Source organism: Ascaphus truei, chromosome 4 (genome assembly GCF_040206685.1).
Source record: "Ascaphus truei isolate aAscTru1 chromosome 4, aAscTru1.hap1, whole genome shotgun sequence".
Lineage (NCBI taxonomy): Eukaryota > Metazoa > Chordata > Amphibia > Anura > Ascaphidae > Ascaphus > Ascaphus truei.
Genome location: NC_134486.1, coordinates 39,163,032 through 39,185,401, shown reverse-complemented (window position 1 = coordinate 39,185,401; position 22,370 = coordinate 39,163,032). Strand labels below are relative to the sequence as shown.

Sequence of the window (22,370 nt, the reverse complement as noted above, 5' to 3'; positions counted from 1 at the left end):
ACTAAATCTTGGTCACTCTGAAAATCCAATTTGCAACCTTAGCAAAAATACAGGAGCAGCCAAAGTGCTTCAAGAGAGCAAGATCATTATTTGGGACGATAGTACAATGTCCCACAAACATGCATTAGAGGCGCTCGATCAAATACTTCAGAGACAATGAAACTATTATGGTTGGAGGAGTTGTTTTAGCCGGGGATTTTGCATAAAGAAACTAACAAAATTAAAATGATCCATTTATAAATCTCACTATTTTCCAGTTTCTTAAAATTCAAGTAACACTGGGTACTTTCAGCTAACACACACACACACACACACACACACACACACACACACACACACACACACACACACACACACACATTTTTAATATACACAATTACAGAACATGACCTACAATCAAAATCTAAATATAAGATATTTACTTTTTTTGGTATAGCATTTGTTTATCCGTACACCTAAAATACCATATTTTTAAATCCATAAAACTGCTTTTGGAGGTGGATGAACACACACATAAATAAAATAAAATCAACTCAGTACATATCACCTGACCTGCCAGATCTTTTTAACTTATTGGAAAATTTGCTAGATTTAATATTGACACAGCTATGTGTAAATCAATATTTTCAGAATGAGCGATATATTTTAATTTAAAAATGTTCAAACTGCAGCAGTAAATCTATGCACTTAGCACATGTACATCATCAGAAGCTTTTGCTTGTTGAAATACAGTATTGAAATAAATGATAGCATGGCAAGCGCACTGAACATACTGCGCTCAAACCTTCCATTAGCTTCTCTTTTGTTTAATCAAAGAACACACAGACTACTCTTTTGCTGGAAGTACTGATCCAGCAGATCCACGGTTTACATTAAACCGGATTTCTGTAGAATATTTCACAACAATGTAGAGCAGGGGTGGGCAAGTCCAGTCCTCAAGGGCCACCAACAAGTCAGGTTTTCAGGATATCACTGCTTCAGCACAGGTTGCTCAAATCAATGGCTCAGTGTTTGACTGCGTCACTGATTAAGTCACACCTGTGCTGAAGCAGGGATATCCTGAAAACCTGACCTGTTTGTCGCCCTTGAGGACTGGAGTTGGCTACCCCGGGTACACACACACACACACACACACACACACACACACACACACACACACACACACACACACACACACACACACACACACCTTGCATTAGAATATGGGAATTTCTAGCACAACAGGAATATCAAACATAAAAACCACACAGTAGACAAAGGAATCCCTAACCCCCAAAGCTTACAATCTAAGTAGTGTATTGGGAGACTACAGTGGTACGAAGTAAGCTTCAGAGAGAATCCGATTGAGGGTTAGAATCACTATTGTGGGGTAAGGCACCCAATTCAGTAATAATTGCCATTCAAGTCAACGGTATGTGGTATGTGGCCACACAGTATACACAATAATAACAATAGTAACACAGGTGTCATTCCTCAAAGGCAGTCCCCAGTGTAGGGAGTAGCGCTACCTCTGTGGACCGATGGTGCACGTTACTTCCCTGGTCACTCCTGTACCCAGGTACCGCTGAATAAACACAAGGATCCGTCTGATCCCACGACGTGAGTCCTCTAAGAATCCCTCTGCTCCGTATCCGGTCCACCACGTGGGTTGAACTCCCGCTGGAGGGTCTCACAGTCAGAATTTCTAATACATAGGCCGGGGTCTGGTCCCAGACTGCAGGCCAAACACCACGTGGCGTCCGTCACTGGTGTACTGACACACTATGCCGCTACTGGGGGAAGCGTCCCTATCTATGGGCCTTCCCTGCAGCAGCCACAACCTGTGAGGAATCAGGGCATAGCTGGGACCCAGGGGAGATCTGGCCTAGTCCAGCGGAGCACTGCTCCCTGGACACTACCTTCTCTTCCTGCATCTCTGCTCAGACTGAAACTTGGTCCCCAGCGCGCCAATATATATCTCCTTTGCTCTCTGGGAATTCGGGCGCCCTATTGTTTGTCAGGCCCCACGTGGGCTACAGCCCCTGGGGCTGCTGGGACTTGTAGTCCCCTGTGGAGCCTGTTTAATGGCTGCCACACTACCGCTCTGCACTCGCATGCACACCTGCTCCATTGCGCATGCGTGAAGAAACAAGATGGCGGCGCCCTGCACCGGCATCCGCTGTGGAGCTCTGGCGACCCACTCGCCACGCTACCTATACCGCCGGGTTCCCTGCTCCTGTCCAGGTCCGACCGCAGTGCTGGCGGCACCTGGCAGCCTTCCCCCTTCACGCACCCCAGACCGGGAGGTAAGAGAACCTGGCTACAGGTAGTTAACGCTGTATCGAGTGTATTGCATCGCAAAGGACCTTCATAAAGGCAGTCGATTTTTATTCACTTGTGTTACATTTTTACAAGCTTCTTTGATAGCTTTAAATGTGTTGCTTCTATTTTTTGTAACTGTTAGCTTTAAATGTGTGAACCGCTTAAGAGTCCCATTATGGAGAAAAGTGCTATATAAATCATGTTATTAATATGATAAAATCCCTCCCTAAGACAGGAAAGGGATCAGTACCCAAATACATTTATTTACAACGATCCTTATAGGGCAATAAGGAATTCACAAAAGCCACGTAAACAAGTTATACTTATTGTTATCTACTGCTGTTATGCATTACATTCTAAAAGTTTAATATAATGATCCATGGTCCATGTTAAAATGGACAGGAAGTACAGGGTGACACACACTGCTCATGTGCATCTCATTACCCAGAATCCCTGGCTGCAGTGGAAGCATTGTATACTAAGCAATAATGGGGAAAGGCAGGGTTGCAGACCTGTCTGAGTCATGTAAATGTTCCCACAAGTGCTATTTTTATTTGCTATAATGAAGAAATATTTACATGGATGTTTTTACCAAAATTGCCATATTTGAGAATGGTTTAGGAATACAATATAAGCACATAGAAAGCAGCATTATATGTCTGATTCATTTTGTTATTTCTTGTGGCGATTGGAGCAACGTGTCCGGACCTAAATCTGCAAATTTAGCAAAATGTTTCTCAAATTGTTAAACATTAAAAATAAGAGGGGGAAATGTTACATGGCTAAGTGCATTCTGTGTAATGTCTGTAAACTCTGCTAAGTGAAGCTGCAATTGCCAGGCATCATTAAAAACACATCAGCCATCTGGACAGGAAACTGATCAAGTGATATGGATTAAATAGTGATAAGGTTATGTTTTTAGTCATCTTTTGTCATTAATTTAAGGCATTGACACGAGAACAACAAGATACTCCATTTGTTTACACTGACACCCGAAAATACAATTCTATGGAAAACAAAAAACACAAGATAATGACACTATTTTTAGTTTATAAAAGGTAGGACCTGCAATTAATGTCTGATCTTCACCTAACAAAACATCTGTTTTTCTCGCTATGTAATTAGTAAAATTAATGAACACTAATCCATCCGCTCAAATGATTTTTTGCTTCTGAAATCAATCATTTTAACACCCAATATGCTACTAAACCAACAACGATAGATCAACTCCAAATTACTCTTACCTTCTACGCCACTGTTTTTTTTTTTAAGTAACACTTGTGGATAAACTAGGATTGAGTTTCTAATACAGTAAACAGCAGATGGCCTCCTGGCAAAAAAACCCTCTAATGTTCAATATTAACATGCTTTCATTTTAATGATATTTCTAAATATAAAAAGGTGGTAGTTTCTGTGTTAGAGGTGACCCGTATATAGGAACGCACTGGGAAATATATATATAAAAATTTACGTCATCTCTTCTTGAAAGATTTAATTATAAAATGTTTTACCAGGAAGAAATACATTGAGAGTTACCTCTCGTTTTCAAGTATGTCCTGAGCACAGAGTTATAATGACTGGTTACAAATACATAGTTACATTAAGTGAAAAGTGTTATACAGTACATTATATACAAGACATTGCATGCACAGCTAAAGATAATATAAGTTATAGGCATATGTAACAGTTACAGACCAGATTAAAATGTGAGACAGCTTTAGTTTTGAACGAACTTAGACTGGTGGCAGCAGTGAGAGCTTCTGGTAGACTGTTCCAGTTGTGAGATGCATCGTAAGAGGAGGAGCGGCCAGATAGTTTGTTGAACCTTGGGACCATGAACAGTCTTTTGGAGTCAGATCACAGATAAGTGCTGCATGTGGTAGGGGTGAGGAGCTTGTTCAGATAGACTTGCCAAGAAAATATTTGTAGGCAAGACAGGAAAGATGAACTTTGTACCTAGACTCAAGTGATGACCAATCTAGTTCTTTGAGCATTTCGCAATGATGTGTTGTAATTGCATTGGAGGACAACGCGGCATAGTGAGTTGTAGAGGGTATCAAGTTTGCCCAGGTGAGTTTTGGTTGCCGTACCATATACCATGTCCCCATAGTCTATAATTGGCATCAGCATCTGCTGTGCGATTCACTTTCTGACCAGCAGCTTTAGGGAGGATTTGTTCCTATATTGTACACCTACTTTGATACACTGGTATCCAAAACCTTTGCCAATGTGCAACCCAAATGTTAAATGGGGATCAAACCATAAGCCCAAATATTTGAAATTAGCAACAGGGGCTAGGATAGTATTAGAGTTGGTTCTGATCTGGAGCTCCTTCATTGGAAACTTTAGAAATTTAGCATGTAACAATTAGCCAGGAACTCACCCCAACATACGTTTCTTCAATGACCTTCTGATCATTAGATCTAACATGTTGTGGTGAGTTCCTGACCGACTGGTATATGCTATGGAACTAAGAAGAGATATAAAATACCGAAATGTTGGCTTCCTGTGGAATAAATATATACTTCCTATTGGTACATCCTTGCGTGGTGCTGCTTTTTCCCTCCAATTAAACTTCGTGCCTGCTGCAATGCTTGGTGTTCTGGGTGATATAGATCTATATTTCTCTAAAGAGGTCTGCACATCACTTTGTGATAGGCTGAATGGCCTGTCGCTCACAAAGGACAGCCAGTGTAGTTGCATAGTGTGTGTAATGAGACTGCACATTGGGTTGTGTAATATCTTAAAGCAGCAGTCAAAGCTGCCATTTTTGTAAAATTATGTTCCCCCCCCCCCCTTTAAATATGTGCATCAATACAAACCATACAAAGATAAGTAATTAGCGAAGTTGCCAATCGATTGGCGACGATTCGGCTCGGAGGTTCACTAAATGGCTGTCAGTGCATCAAAAGAGGACAAAGATGCAAAGTTCTGTGGGGAAGATCATGTGACCAGGCAGTGACTAGAATTGGTGCACTGCTAGAAAGAGGGCAGGGCTCAAAAAGGGGTGTGCCAGAGCCTGTTTCAAAAGAGAAAGGGGATGTGACTTTGTATGCGCTTGTTACATTATAATACATAAATGTCATTCAGAGTTGTTTAAAAAAAATGCTACAAGTATTTTTTCATAGTACAGAACTGATTTATTAAAAAATAAATAAATAAACACACACATGTAGGCTATTGCTTGAACTGCAGCTTTAAGTGTCACATATGAGGTGTCTGTGGATAGAAATTAAAGATATATCTATAGATATACATCTCGTAAACAGGAATTGCAAAAAAATCTGCAAATAGTAATACTATAGTGAACAGGAGACAGAGTTAAAGTTACTAAAATATAAATACCGTATTTGCCCGATTATAAGGCAACCCACTAATTTCAGTAGCAGTTGGAAAGAAGAAAGTTCACACAGTGTGTGTGTGTGTGTGTGTATGTGTTTCGGTTTGAGCTTCCTGCCACAAGCAACATGGCTGCTTCAGGCCCCCAAGCTGGAGACTCCTCTGTTTTACCCTCCTACCTCATGCATCTGACTGCCGTTTGGCTCGCAAAGTGGGCGTGGCCCGATTTATAAGGCGAGTATAATATTCAACTTCACTTTATTGAAAACATTTTTTGCCTCATATAAAATCAGGCAAAAAAAAAACAACCCAATAATAAAGCGCTAGCTTTCCCTATTAATGCTGCCCAAAAAGTTCGTCAACCCCACACATAATGCAGAGGAAATAGTAAATTATGTCTTCCACATGACGTTGACGCGCAAAAAACAAACAAAAAATTAAAAAAACACAAGAACCAAATATGTTGTAGTACATTTGAACACAAAAAGGGAGAAGATACCAGGCTAAGTAATGCACTCACAAAGCCATCACTTCAATGTTGGCGTATCAGAGTTAGACATTCTGTACATAGCCTTGGCGTATACGGAGCCTGAATGCAGCATCTGTTTGTGTTTTGATTCATGTAATACTGTACATGTATACAATGTATGTGCATGTCATACCAGCCCAGCACTTTGAGAAATAAAGTCTTCTAATCATCTGATCAGAAGACACTGGATTGTGTTGAAGTTCAAGGGTATTAAAATGTATAAGGAGACTGAAAAAAATGACTAGGTTGTAGATTTGAACTTCTTAACTAGAAAATTGAGTCAAAATAGATTTTCTAATTTACAATGAATCAAAAGGGGAAAACATTAGACCGTGGCAAAAGTGGCACAAATGTATCAAAAAAAGCAAATGAATAAACATTTGAGAAGATTTATTAGGAGAAATTGCAATAAATTTTGCAGAGATGAATTGATTTTAGTTAAAGGTATAACTGACAATTTATTGGGCGGGAAGATGCATTATTTTCCAATTGTTATCCGCCTACAGTAAAACTGATTTGTGTCCTATTGTATTTTATGGAAAAGGAGAGAGCAACTTTCAGTGATTTAGATTAAATGTATTAATCATAACCAGACACTGTGAACTATATATCTACTATTAAAGAAGATTTTTGACATTTAATTCTGTAGCAATATTTTGGCTCTGAACCACTCTTCCTAAATCCAATTCCTGCTATAGTTGGGAGATTTCTCCCTTTTAATTTTATGAGGCTTAAAGTAGCATTTAACCACCCATGCGGTAAATAATGCAGGATTAGAAATATTTAGTGTTTTGTTTCCCTTTCAAGAGTGACAATCTATCAACTCAAGACATAAAAATGCCCTCCCATCTATTTTTTCCCCTCTCTATTTCTTCTATTTTGGGCTTTATAGAAACTATTTGCAAATAATGAAAACGGTACAAAGAGAAAGAATGATCAGATAACACAACCTTGATGCTTTTGCTTTGGGTACATCAATACAGGAGGTTAAAACCAGACGAACCAACAGATAATTGAGGAAGAGGCTAGTGTGGGATATTACATATATTCTTTTTTTGTAGAGTATTTTGCCTACGGCTATTTTTCATATGACAAACATTAAAACACTGTACCTGCACATGTAATACATGCATTTAGTCTATTTTACATCATTCTATTAGTATTCTAGCATTAAAAAAAACTAGATCACCTTGCATAAAGTATATTAGAACGTCTAAACATTGCTGTGCCCTATGCCAGCTTCTCCCATGCTAATGTAACTCTTCAAGAGTTATGCTGATACAGCTTCGTTTTTTTATCTATCAAAATGTTTTACCAGGAAGTAATACATTGAGAGTTATTGCTCATTTTCAAGCAAGTCCTGGGCACAGAGTTATGATGACAATACATGGTTTCATTAAATGACCAGAAGTTATACATTGTATTTAAAGACATTGCATGAACAGTTAAAAATATGTGATGTGCGTATGAAACCGTTACAGACAAGATTCAAATATGAGACAACTTAAGTTTTGAAAGAACTTAGACTGGTGGCGACTTTGAGAGTCTGGTAGGTTGCGTCAGTCGTGAGGTGCACGGTAACAGGAGCGACCGGATTCTTTGTTGAACCGGGTTGATTATAGTGGTGTACATTGCTAAACTCTCAGAAAAGTGACATGACTTTATAGTCTGAACAATAAACCCCACCAGTACGCCAGGTTTGGAGAGCGGAGCACTTCTTCCATTTATAATGTGTGTTAATTTGCATCTGGGGTTTTTTCTCCTCTTTTTCAAACATTATCATTTGATAGCATCCCAAGGGCAGTACGACAGGGGATCATCCCTAAAGTTTGGAGGAAAGGAGATTTCACCAGCAACAAAAGGAAAGGGTTCATTCCAGTACGGGCAGTTAAAATGTGGAATTCCTTACCCAAGGAGACTGTGATGGCAGATACAATAGATATTTATCTTAAAAAAAAACATTGGACATCTTTTTAGAAAGGAAAGGATATGCCAAATAAGTAAACATGGGAAGGATGTTGATCTAGGAAGAAATCTGATTGCCCTTATTTGGAGTCGGAAATTAAATTTACCCCTTACTAGATATGATTAGATGATATTTCACTGGGGGTTTTTGTTTGCCTTCCTCTGGATCAATATACTGCAATTACAAATATAGGTATCACGTCTAAATTTTGCATAGGTTGAACTTGATGGGCATATGTCTTTGTTCAACCTCATCTACTATCTAACTATGTAACTTAGAAACAGAGTTTGATTGCAGATAAGAAGCACTTGGCCACCTACAGTAGTCAGCCTATTATCGTATATGCTGTAAAACCTCAGATCCTATATTCCTTTACAGTGTTGGCCTCAGAAACCTCTGTTGGGAGGCTATGCCACTAATATACCACCTATCCTGTGAAGAATTCTGAACTACTTATGAGAAAGGTCAGTAAGTACTATAATACAGATATATACTGCACCGACACACTTTATTCGAGCAAATACCCGGTATGTACCTGGCAGATACCTGGAATGCGCCACTCCTAACCTCTGACAAGCCCCGTTGCATTTGCCTTCCCAGCCTGGGTTCATGCCTGGCTGATGGGCGGCTGATCTGTTAAATGATAATGATTAGGATTTAATAGGCTGCAATGCTTCGCGTGTCTACCAGATGGCATAAATTCATGAATTGTAATGCAGTTTATATATATATACTGTGCAGTATTGCAGCCAGCGGGAATAAAATGCTTCAATCCCTGCTTGGAAAATAACTCAATGTACTCGGGCAGAAAACAGTCACAAACCTCAATACACCCGGGTATACCCGAATTCGTGGGACTAGCCAAGCTCGAATAAAGTGTGTATACATATACACACACACACACGTAGTCAGTCATGAGTTTATATACAAAAAAATGTAAAATCACCCCAACAGTGGTGGAATATTGTGGACATTGTGATATAGGAACATATGGCCAAAACAAAAAAACCTTACCGCAAGTAGATTGTATATGGTTTAAAAACAGCCTGAGCATTAGCTATTATGGGATTCTTTATTTCACTAAAATGTGTGGGCAGAAAGCATTTCACAGAGTTGCTATTTTAATATGAACAACACATTGGTCTCTGACCTTTGACCACGTGGCTATAATTCAATGGAACAAATTGTAAGTCTTGGTTTCAGATCCAACTATTTTTATTTTTGGTTGACTGCTTGCCCGATCATAGCAGGGATTTGTAGCCCATTTTCTAGGTTTATTGCAATCTCATTCTGGTATTTTATAGGAGCTATTACAACTGATAGATTAACTTCATGGTAGTGACGATACATGGCTTGGCCATAGTGAACAGTAAAATATACTAAAATATACTTGGTGGTATACAGTAGCATGAGGAAGTTTGTGCTTTTGGACAAGTTGTGAGATTTAAAGTATGATTCTACTAGTGATCATTTTTTTGTTATGCTGCCACTTATCAATAAAGTAATCTCAAACAACATATACAATGTAAGAACAAAGTATGGAGGACAAGATAAATGAGCATACAGGCAGTCCTCGGATATCCGACACAATGCGTTACTCAAAATGGCGTTGTAAAGCGAAACACGTTTTCCCATAGGAACACTGTTTAAATGAAAGGTTCCGTTCCTGAAGGCATTTTTAACACTAAAATACACCAAATATTTTATGCAGGCAATAAGATATGCAGCACACACAAATTATATAGTGTATATACTGTATTATATATATCATATAACATAATAAAAAATATATTATATAGTATAATATAATATTATATAGTGACCGGTTTTAAATGAGTAATCCAAGCAATATCCTATGTGTTTTTTTATTTATTTAAATAAATCTGCTCTGTGGTATTACTGAAGATAATACTTAATACCTTTTTTTTTTTTTAAATTTTAAAATTCAACTCAATGCCATTTTTAATTAGTTTTAATATACGTTCTATAGCAGGTTAAGCCCACCTCCCCAGCAGTAAAAAATATTGTAGCACTTTCCCGTTTGTGATCATTTGTTACCAATATTCCCAGCAGTTTGAGCTGCAAACTGTAACTATAGATAATGTTACCTTAGTAATATCAGGATACTGTAGCTGCCGAGTTACACGGACAGGCGGATTGATTTGAAACTGAAAGGCAGCCATTTCGTGAACCCTAGGATTTTGCTGATCGATCACGGGAGAACCAATCGATCGACAGCTTAGGCAATTAGTTTTCAATAATGGTAATCAAAGGCTGCATATATTAAAACAAACTAAGATTGGAATTTATTTTAAGCTGCTTGTATTGCCTCTAAATTGTGATTTTGATGTGTTATGACCACTGGAAGGTGATGAGGGATTTAATAAGAAAAGCTGATCTTGATCTCCAACATATGGAGAGAAAAAAAAAAAGTACCTTTCACCCTTTAGTGGTGTAGTGTCCTAAAATGTAGTGTGTTGCCGGGCTCATCGGCACAAAATGGGATAAAGTATACAGAAGTAGTCGTCCCTTACAATATCTATTCTTAAAAAGGGTGTGGAGTGTGCAGAGAGAACGAGCAGGAAAATGTGAGCTGGCCATATACATGTAGAACAATACAGGGGAAGTAACAGTACAAAGGAAAGATTAACAGTGACTAGTTATCAGATATGGGGTGGGCAGCCCCAGTCCTCAACGGCCACCAACAGGTCAGTCGAAGACCAAGACACCTGTGCTGAAGCAGGGCTAACCTGAAAACCTGACCTGTTGGTGGCCTTTGAGGACTGGGTTTCCCACCCCTGTATCAGATGGAAAGAGGGAGGCAATTGGATAGGGGCATTGAGAGTCATATAGACACAAGACCCAGAAAATGGAAAAATATTACAAGCTATTTTCTGTGGATGTAAATACTGACTTTGGACGCAAAAGCATTTGTTAGAGCCTGTATCACGGTTTAGGTAAGCATGTACCTAGCTACATACTGTAGCGTGTTTTCTGAATCGCCTTAGGGATCCTTTAAGATAATATGCCTAAAATATATTTCACTATTTCATCACATTTGTATCAGAGAAAAGCAGTATATATAAAATAAAAAATAAAAAAAAGAACGCTGTAGCTGCATACATAATTTGTTTCCTTTCAAGTAAAAACATAGAAAAATACTGAAATTTGGTAGTTCAGACGAACATTACGGTTATCTATTAAGTAATACATTCAGAAACCAAATTTTTTTTTAAACATCGATTGAAAACCTGCTCCCCGCGGGATTTCCTCTAGTTTCCTTATGCCGTATCCAGCTCTCATGCCAAGCAAAGCAACACAAATTAAATACTCCTCTTGTAGTTACTTTTCAGCGAGGAGAAAATTCAGCTTGGGGGAGGCCTTCGTGTCTAGCCGCCGATTGGCACATCAAGGTTTGGAATATCGTGAATACAGAAAGACTCACTAGTGAAGTCCCCAGCACTAACCTCATACTCCCGACTATAAAACATGCCGTGGTGTGGATTTTGGGGCTTGTCCTCCTTAGCACACTATGGCGATAGCCGTAATAGGAGGTCAGAGCAGTTTTATCACATTCCTCCCAGATCTTCCATCTCTTCCTTTTACAGCTATCTTTTTACAATGTTTTGTTAAAAACAAGCATCCAGTATCTCTCCTTTATTACACAGAGTTTCTGAAAGCCGAAACTGTATAAAACAACTTGGCATTGAATACGATTTTACCCATGGTGTACTGTTAGAATAGACAGGCTCTCATTGTTCAGTGAATTCTAATATATTAAATTATAATCCAGAATCTCCATCCACATGTGTTGACCCTAGCTGTATACATTAGAGTTTATATACAGTATACAGAACTATTACTCCATCACAGCCAGAGGGCCCTACAACGCAGTGTATGTATAACAAGGATTACGACGTGCGTGTATATATGTATATGTAACATGGTTAGTCTATTCTGCCTGTCTCTTCTCCCTGTCACGTAAGCCCTACGCAGTCTAGGCTGTGACAGGTCATCCTGTGGGCTTCTGACCCCCCTCAAGCTCCTCTCTGAGTAACAGAAGTGTGGTGGTGACTCATGGCCTGTGTATAGCCTATCTGGTATAGATACAGACCTTGAGCCCTCACCTTCTGGTTCCTCAGAGAGGCAGTGCCAAATTTAGTCAGTCTGTTCCCCTCCTTGGGGTGCTGAGAGTACCCTCTCCTCCCTGCTGGGAGTGAGAGGCCAGTCAGGCATCATGGCTGACTGGCCTGGAAGATCTTAAGGCTCCAGGCTCAGAGTAAGCACCATCCAGAGGCCTGGGATCCTGAGACCTATGCACCGCTGTATGGAAAAATCTGCAATGGCTGCCACAATACAGAACCCTTTGTTACTTTTACACCCGCCTGGATTAGAGTCCGTGGGCCTGGGTGTATGAGATGTGCTTCAGATGGGACTGCCTCTGGGATTCTTAGAGCCTAATGAAGCTGGAGGCGCTGAACACCAGAGAACGAAGCCTAGATGACACCAAAAGCCTGTCCTGGTCTCCTCCCCATTGGAGACAAGTCAGCTCTCCTGAACCCTCACAGGTATGCCGCACCACAACACCTGTAACCGCAACACATCCCTCCTAGAGGGTGGGGGTACATGTGCTACATATATATAGCAGAAAGAGAAGGAGAGGCCCGTGCCACATAGCGTAATTCGGTGCAAAATTTATTCTCAACAATGATAATTTAAAAAAAGCACACTCACAAGTGTAGCTAGGATAAAAGCATGTAGAGTTAGTCAATTTCATATGAGATGATATTCATCTGGAACAACTTGCGTCTCACCCAGGAATCATCATGGAACTCAGCAAACGATGTAGAAACGAATGTCCATAATATGAAATCCTCCAGAACACCAAGAAGGCAATGGATAGTACTCGCAACAAATACTATTAATTTGTGTCCCGTTTAACCACAATTGCGGTTCGAAAGTAGCAAGTGTCTCGATACACGGATTTCTCGTAAACCGACATTGCTGAGGCATTTTGCTAAGTTCTCTCAATATGCTGATAAAGAAATAGGAGAGGAATTGTTAATGTTACCTGATGCTATGGGTCCAAATCTGGAGGTTGTGGATCAAGATATCGTTGACAACCAGACTTTAATTGATCTAAAATTCCTGTTCGATGATAATATCAGAATAGGGGCTATACTGGACCATAATGCAATAATGGTAGATGACACTATTAGATATGAGGATACTATGAATGACCTTGTTAAATTATTTAAGGATAGAGGCAGTGCAAAATAAATTATACATACTGGACTACGTCCAAAATCTGTCTTCTACCCACATGAAGCAAAAGGGCCCTATATTTAATGATTTGGCCGTCTTGTTGAAAGAGAGTTAAAAAGGTTGTGTAACAATAACCGTTACTATGTAATGAATGACAAAGTCACAAAGAAAGACAGGCCCGAAAAGAACTCGATGATAATAGGGAACTTATAATTCGACAGGCAGACAAGGGAGGTGGGACAGTACTGCAAGATCGGGTAAACTAACTCAGGGAAGCATACCGATTATTGGATGACGAGACCTCATATAGGAAGTTAGATAAAGATCCCACTTGAGTATCAATGTATTCTTAAGGACCATCAACTTAAAGAACAATTGGAAGGGATTTTAAAAGCTAAAAAATTCCAATACATTTATACGGTATCACCAAGTATACCAATTATATACCATATCAAAGAACTGAAGATTCATAAAACACTTGAGGCAACCCGTGGCCGTCCCATTGTGTCTTGAATTTGGTCAATTACATCAAAATGATCAGAATATGTTAATACATTTTTTACAGCACCGATTAATACAGCACTTCCCTCTTATCTAAGAGATAGTACAGACACACTTAACTCAATGAAATATATAATTTGGGATGCTAGTTTTATTTGGGTTACTCTAGATGTGTCATCTTTGTATACCTGTATACAACATGTACTGTACATGGGATAGAGGCAGCACTGCATTTTTTACATCAGGATGACACTCTACCACAGATTGAATAACAATTTATTATTGACAGTATATTATTTATATTACAACAATTGTTTTGCCCCGAATTATGCGGGGCTCTTCATGGGATTGTGGGAACAGGAGTACGTATGGGGTCAAAGTCACTACAGTGACAATGTACTTTACTATAAGAGATATATTGACAATATCCTTATGGTATGGTCAGGTTATCTGGAAAGATTGGAGGAATTCATCTTTTATCTAAATTCTTACCATAAAAATATTATACTTAGTGGTGACAGCCATAAAACTGACATCAACTTTTTGGTTTTAATTTTGACTATCACTGGAAATAGGACAGTGTCAAAGACTGTTTTTAAAGGAGGTTGAGGTTAACTCATATTTGAATTATGGAAGTAACCACTCCTCTCGGTGGCTGAACAATATCCCTTATGGGCAGTTCCTCAGAGTGCGGAGGAACTGCTCCCAGTTAGCTGATTTTGACCAACAATTAGAGGTACTGTTAAAAAGGTTTATCGGAAAAGGATATAAGTGAATAAGTTTTTTTTAAAAAGCAGGGAGGTGAAAAGGGATTCACCATTGATACCCAAAATGTCGCAAATTAGCGGACAAGAAAATGTTCCAACTATTCCCTTGTTGATAGCGGATTTTTGTAAACAAGAAACTAAAATCCATAACCTCTTGTACCAACATTGGGGTATACTTAAAATGGACCCTATCCTTAGGGATATGGTTCCAGAAAGACCGAAATGTGGCATTTAGTAAAGTTAAGAATCTCAAGCAGATCCTGGCTCCTAGTGGCTTGAAAAAAAAAATCTAGTGCCAAATCTAATATCAGATTAGGCATTGATGGGCTTCCAAAACCAGTTGGTAATTACTGTTGTGGCAGGTGTACTATATGCAGGTACATGTCTACAGATTAATTTTGAATGATCACCAGACTGATAACAGTACAAAATTAACCAGTTTATTAATTGTACCACTAGTTATGTGGTTTATGTGATTGACTGTCCGTGCAACCCATTATATGTGGGGAAAACAATAAGTTTGCTTAAAATCAGAATACAGGAGCAATATTAATGGGATCAAGAATGCCAAAAAAACATATTGCAAATAGTAAAAAAAATACATAATTTAGCTCAACATTTTTTAGAGTTAAATGATGGTAGGCATGATGGTCTACAAGACTGACTGCGGGAGGGCACGGGGTTTACAGAGGCCCCGCGCGCATCCCGACGGCACTTAAATTAAGTGCCGGGGGAGCTGCAGGGCCTCTGTAAACCTTACTTAACTTGGCTCCGGCGGCTTCTTACATGCGTCGCCATGGCAACGCGGCACCATGTGACGTCACGTTGCTATGGCAATTGCTATGGCAACGTGACTTCATGACGCCTGAGCCGACGGCGAGGTAAGCGGGGGCACGGAGAAAGGGGGCCACAGGCAGGGGGGCACAGGGAAAAAAGTTTGCGCCCCCTGGTCTACACTGTAGAGGGTTGGAGGTTATCCAGAAGGATCCCAGGAGAGGAGATAGGGGGTTGCGACTCATACAAAGGGAGCAATTCTGGTTATATATGCTCCAAACGAAATCTCCAACTGAGTTTAATGAGATGGTTGAATTGATCCTTTTTTGAAGTAACTAATAGCCATTATGATACATAATAAGATAAAAATAACATGTACATGCTGTCTGAAATATGATGATCCTGTCGTCAGTAAATATATCCTACGGAGTCAATTGCTACAGAATATTGAGCTACCAAATAAGCAATATGTGAGATATAAATGGTGCTAGTTTAATGAGTGGGAATTCACTATGACCTGTGTACCTTGAGATATTATAGTTAGAACACCAAAGGGAAATATCCGTCCTAAATAAAGAATTTATATTTTAGGGATCAACTGAAACGGTTATCATTTAGAAAGTATATTGAAACATCATATGTATACCTGTGTTGATCGGTTTTATAATTGTTATTTTTTCTGGTTTATCTTTTTTTCTTTTTCTCTATCCTGGTTCTAATTGTTATTAATTTGATGAATTGAATTTTGATTATATAAATGAATTGTTAGGTATTGATAGGGTTTTTAAGATAATTTGTATAATTAATTGGTTAGTATACGAAGGATACCCATCTGTCTGATTTTTAGATGAATTGGCAGAAAGGGGAGATGGTGTGTATATATAGAGCCACCCCTACAGCCAATGACTCACCTCCTGAAGAAGCGTCATATGACGCAAAATGCGTAGAAGCTTGAAGTCCTTCGGTTCTGTGTCATACAACGTTGGATGCCGTGACGACAGACGTCCGACGCCAGTACCCATCGCGATCGGTGTCTCTGCTGCAGTTGCGGTTGTCCGGATTTAACTTTTTCCTGCCCCGGTCCTTAGAATATTGGTAACTTAATTCCCCTCTCCCTGTCCTGTCCCTCCCGGAGGCACAACATTTGGTACATTAGCTGCGGTTGTGGGTACGGTTGCGACTGTCTCATTTGCTGTCTCCGTGTGGGGTTAGGTTTGGGAGCGTATTCCGTTCCCTTCCCCGTCCTTCCCCCTCCCCTCCCTTCTCCTTTCATTTCCCTGGTTGCTCCTGGCCCTGCTAGCTACAGAGTGCATAGGAGACAACGGGGTTTCCTTTTACCGATATCTGGACTTGGTCGACTAAATAACAACTGGAATTTGTTGGAAGGGAGACGGAACCGTTTTTTTACTTATGACATTTAAGTGTATATTTTACATAAAAAACTATATCTTTTTATTGATAGCGCTCTCGTTTGCGCTTTTCTCTTTTTTTATTTGATAAGATTCCTATGAATTTTGTGCCTTGTTTTCTGCATTACATAACTATTAAATTGCTTTACCCGAGTGTCTGCCTGCTGATTTCGTGTGAACGGTCCCGTACTTTTATTTATTACTTATGGGACATGCACCATCCTGTATATGCCAACTATTGGAGTGCCATTTGCCAAATCTACTATATATGTGAATATAAATGTGTTTGTGTGCACACACACACACACACACACGTGTGTGTATATATACATATATCTATCCATCTCTAGATCTCTCTAATATGCCAGATGGTAGAATGCACAGGTGTGTAGCCCGTAGTCTTCAGATAGTTTTCTTGCTTCCTCTTCATATGGAAGGTCCACCAAGAACATTGTAGGTAAAACGATGCCATCACTGACATGCAGTTTCCCAGTGGTGGACCACTACTTCCAATTTACTGTACATGTCATCGAGATGTGCCCACAATCTATTTGCTTATCTGTTGTGTACACGTCAGTGATATATTTTTTTTTAATGGCAAATCTATGGGGTCTCCCTTTTATAAAATCAAAATGACAATTTCAAAACAGAAAAGTGTAGGAAAATGCTGTATACCTTATCACCAAATACATAGGATCATTTATTCAAAAGTAATCAAATACATTGGCAATTCACACAGATCCAATGGATACATGGATAGATTTAATTGAACCATGGAGATTGGTTAAAAAAAAAAAAAAAAAAAAAAAGTTTGCCAAATAAGAAACGGTTAATTTCTGAAATGTAAGGAAAGCAAGCGCCATACACCACTCGTCTCAGGAATATTTATTTACATTCCAGATTTTACTTTTTACTGGGCAAGGCCTTCCCTGTAATCATAGAAAAACTTTAGAAAACATGTGTACAGGTAGTCCTCGTTATCCAACGTTTCACTTTACAACGAATGGCATATCCAACGCTTTACAATGCAACCCTATGGGCCGTTTTTCAATGCCTGAATGTGTTATCCAACGCCCACCGCCACTGATTAACATGGGACTCACGTTACAACGGTTTCACTCTCCAACGCTACTTCCAGAACGGATTCCGTTGGATAACCGAGGACTGCCTGTAGTCCTATTTTCTTTTAGACAAGAAATGCCTTATTGTATTACGTTCAAAACGTCTGCATGGCGATTTAAAAACTTCTCTTAAATGTAATATATGCTGCACAGAATTATTACACGGCAGTGAGTAGAGATAGAAAGGAGGGAAAAAAAACCAAGACAGGGGTCTTGGTCACCAACGCCATATTTTGAAATACCTGTCGAATACTGTGTGTGTCAGTATGGTTTATCCGCACATCGTTTCCAGCTTCAGACTTTTTTTATTGCATATTTACAGTAGTTAAAGGATGATGCCCTCATCTACAGTACCATGTGTAAAACAATCCCCTCCCTACCACTGGAGGTTGAGAGTGTAAATACTGCAACATTAACTGAAGTAAAGGAGAACTACATCTGTTCATGGAGAGGACGTTCATAAATGACGAGGAAATGCAGAAAATGGCAGCCAGCGATCGGTGATCTTCTATGCATGGGGCGCTCAACTCCAGTCCTCAAGCCCCCCCAACAGGTCAGGTTCTCAGGATATCCCATCTTAAGCACCGGTGGCTCAATCGAAGACTGAGCCTCTGATTAAGCCACCTGTGTTAAAGCAGGGACTGATTGAGACACCTGTGCTGAAGCAGGGATTTTCTGAAAACCTGACCTGTTTGGGGGGCGGGGGGGGGGGGGGAGGGGAGGAGAAGGGCTTGAGTACAGGAGTTGAGCACCCTTGATCAATGCTACACTCCCACAGAATCACCTTGTTCGTCCCACTATGGAGACCGGATGCTGGGCTTGATGGACCATTCAAGCATTGGCAGTTCCTACATGTCAGTAACAGTCTACTAAAAGTTTCAAAAGAAAGAACCGTACCAGGGGACCGGGGTTTCCTGCGGATTTCCTAAGGCTTCTTGCTTGCATCGAATGAAGGTGGCTCAACCTAGCCTGGAAACCTAAACCAAGAGTATTATAGATTAAAAAGTCAGTAGATCACATTGCTTTCTTCTGCTATACTCTGTTGAATATTTCAATATTTAATGCGTTACACATTTCCTATAACAACTGATTGTACAACTTCCTACCAGTCGTTTGTATCCAAGGTGAGTAAAAAACAAAAACATAATAAACATGTCTGGAGTTTGGGTAAAAAAAAGCCAGAATTAGAAGTTTCATTTGTAGTGCAAGCTGCAAAACTATTTTTTTCTGAACTTGACTGGATATCACATTATATTTAAATCAAATGCAGTGCCTCTCAGGGCTAAACTAGAAAGGCCAATAACAATATCTTGTTAAGAAACAAACGGTATCACAGTCACACTGCTACTTACTGCATCTCATGCACTGCACCAGGCAGCACGTGAGATCAAGCTATTCTGGGGAAAGCTTCATTATGAGTGAGATGGTCTACTTCAGGGGTGGCCATCTCTAGTCCTCAAGAGCCACCAACTGGCCAGGTATTAGGGATATCCCTGCTTCAGCACAGGTAGCTCAATCAGTGGCTCAGTCATTCTAACTGATTGAGCCATCTGTGCTGAATCAGGGATATCCTTAAAACCTGACCTGTTGGTGGCCCACAGGACTGGAGTCAACCACCCCTGGTCTTCTTTACGAAGCACTGCTACATACACTGGGTATCTGGATACACAACATGCGTACAGCGAGAACTTCCCAAAAATATATTCTACCCTAACAAATGTATGAGAAGACGATTTCCCCCCCCCCCCCCCCACAGTAACCATATTACCAATCCAGCAGAAACCGCTGTAAAGGAAGCTCAGACACTCCTTAAAGAGGCTGCATATACTTCTGCTCAAAACAGGCACAAAGTATGAATTACTGTATAAACAAGGATACAATGACCAGGTATGTTCCCCCAATCCACTCAAAGAAGAGTTTTTCCACCTTTTATAGGCACATCAATTATTAACAAGGTGGGTAATAGTTTTGATTTAATAGACCAATTTCAGTTACATTTTATCCCAAAGGCAGAGAGCTAAAGACATTTGCAAGCGCAGTTTTTCCAATTGTGACCAAGAAATGACAAATCCCGAGCTGCATAACATTGGAGATGTGTTGCAGAGCGGTGCTAAGCATTTCAACTAATCTCTTCCCACAATCCTTTACAATTAAACACACAACACAATAAGAAATATGGGTCTGTAGGCTGTTCATGGAAAAACAGGTTTTCAATTTAGAAAGCAAAAAAGCAAAAATGCTATTAAGGCTTATTATTACTATTAGAATGAAGTATTAGCACGGACCTCTTTGGGCTGAATGTGACATGAGGGGAAATGAGCCAGTGAGGATGCTTTGAAAGACCGGGTCCGGCAGCTCCTTGTGTATCTCCGAGGAGTCCTCCTGCTCCCACCATGGGATGACCCCAGTCATGCCACAAGCTCCTCCAGATTCACTTTCATAGAACCAGTCACTCTGCTCATCATCACCTGAGAACACATGGAAACAGCCGATCAAGAAGAGCTGGTTAGTTATTAGGCACATTAATTCCTTTTTACCATGTTATTTTTATGATTTGTGCACAAATAGAGAATGTATTGCAAGACTCTGGATTTTGTCCTGTAAATTACTGTGTATAGTGCTACACAAACAAAAATATGCACATTCTGTATATGAAATAAGCTTTACCCATAAACCAGAAGCACCATCATATGGAAACAGCAGTGTCCCCTAGTAGACCAGCTGGGTTAAGTGAGCGAGCAGGCAGTATTGCATTAAGAGCAGGCACTTACAAAGATGTACTGTATTCAGAGCCTGTTGGTTTGACCAATATAAGCCTTCCTCAGGAGTTTTAGTGTGGACTATCGCGGAGTTAACTTCCAATTCTGGAAGAGCCTGCACTTTCACTTTATTAAACTTGGTCGCAAATAAATAAGTACCTTTATTAACATTACACCTTATGGCATTAGGGCATATTAATTGTGACATTCTGGAACCATAACACCTATACCAAGGAAGGTTAAAGGGCTAGAGTCATGGTAATGAGCAGGTGGGCTGGAACATTTTTTTTGGTGGGGAGAGGGGAGTCGTATGGAGTTGAAAGCCCACGGCTGCTGCATAACCTCTTCAGAAGTTGTGTCCCAATAATGCCTTGTATAGTGCTATGTAACGCAACTTCAGGAAGCAGAACGGCGATTGACAGCTCTGCTTCCAAAAAAACATTCTGCAGCAGCTGTGGTCTTTCCAGACCAGTGGCGACCTCCTTCGGAGCGGTGTGGGGAGGTGACATCTTTCCAGCCCTGGTAATATGCGAGAAGTATAATACAACTACCTACATTTATATTCATCAACCATTAGTTTAGCTTCTTTGGAAGGAAAGGATAGATCGCTACTCCACAAGAGATATATGGAAATGAATGTTACTGCACCATTTCTTAGTAATGAATTTTCTATTTATTAGAACAATTTAATTACTAGTTTTGAAAGCTTTTTCTGTTTGTGAGAAACATCAACTTGTGAGACCAGTGTCATTTCACTACATTGGAGATTACACAAAGGATTTCAGTTTAACGTACGCAATGGGACCGGAGCATGTATGTAAAGCGAAAATGTACTTACAGTAAAGTGAAGCACTACCTTTTTCCCACTTATCGATGCATGTACTGTACTGCAATCGTCATATACGTGCATAACTGATGTAAATAACGCATTTGTAACAGGCTCTATGGTCTTCCCGCTTGCGCACAGCTTCGGTACAGGTAGGGAGCCGGTATTGCTGTTCAGGATGTGCTGACAGGCGCATGCGCAAGCTGCCGTTTGCCTATTGGGCGATATGTCCTTACTCGCGAGTGTACTTAAAGTGAGTGTCCTTAAACCGGGGTATGCTTGTATAGAGTAATCAAAAAACACGGCAATAAGAAAATCCCAAAATGCACATCTCAGATAGATACACACATGTGTGTGAAAGCAGGCAATCATAGTTCATATTACATAACTACCTTAATTTCGCGATTGGTAGAGATTTTAAATAGAGTAAAACAATAAGAAATAGATGTGACTAAATTAATCAGACTGAATAAAAAGTTTTTAAAGCCAATTTCAAATGAGACAGCAGCACAAGAGATATAAAAGCCTCACGAGGGTAAATATGAATAAATCATATTTGCTTTCTATAAAAATACTGTACACGCAATACTTTGGATTGAAAGGTATTATTACTACATAAACACTGCGTGTGTTACCGTACTTTGTAATTTGTTACAGTTTAAGTATTACAGCAGGAAAGACCTGCGACAGACCGAGCAGGGAATGCCATGAATGAAAATACTATTGCAACACACAAAATTCATTTCTATTTGGAACTTGCTATTAAAAAAAAATAAAAGTCTCAAGCTGTGAAACGCCAAAAACTTAAAGACA

General features: G+C 39.8%; 1 protein-coding gene across 6 annotated transcripts in view; it reads right to left on the bottom strand.

Moving 5' to 3' along the window:
* Positions 1-22,370, bottom strand: part of GPATCH2 (G-patch domain containing 2) — a 159,724-nt gene that overhangs the window by 110,899 nt on the left and 26,455 nt on the right. For 5 of the 6 annotated variants that reach the window (XM_075595594.1, XM_075595595.1, XM_075595592.1 and 2 more), the window contains exons 4-5: positions 20,258-20,440; positions 18,870-18,949 (exon numbers count right to left, since the gene is read on the bottom strand). In XM_075595594.1, coding sequence (XP_075451709.1) covers positions 18,870-18,949; positions 20,258-20,440 — 263 coding nt within the window. Of the gene's footprint in view, positions 1-5,418; positions 7,992-18,869; positions 18,950-20,257; positions 20,441-22,370 lie in introns of those variants that run through there. The other variant, XM_075595596.1, reaches the window with a different exon arrangement.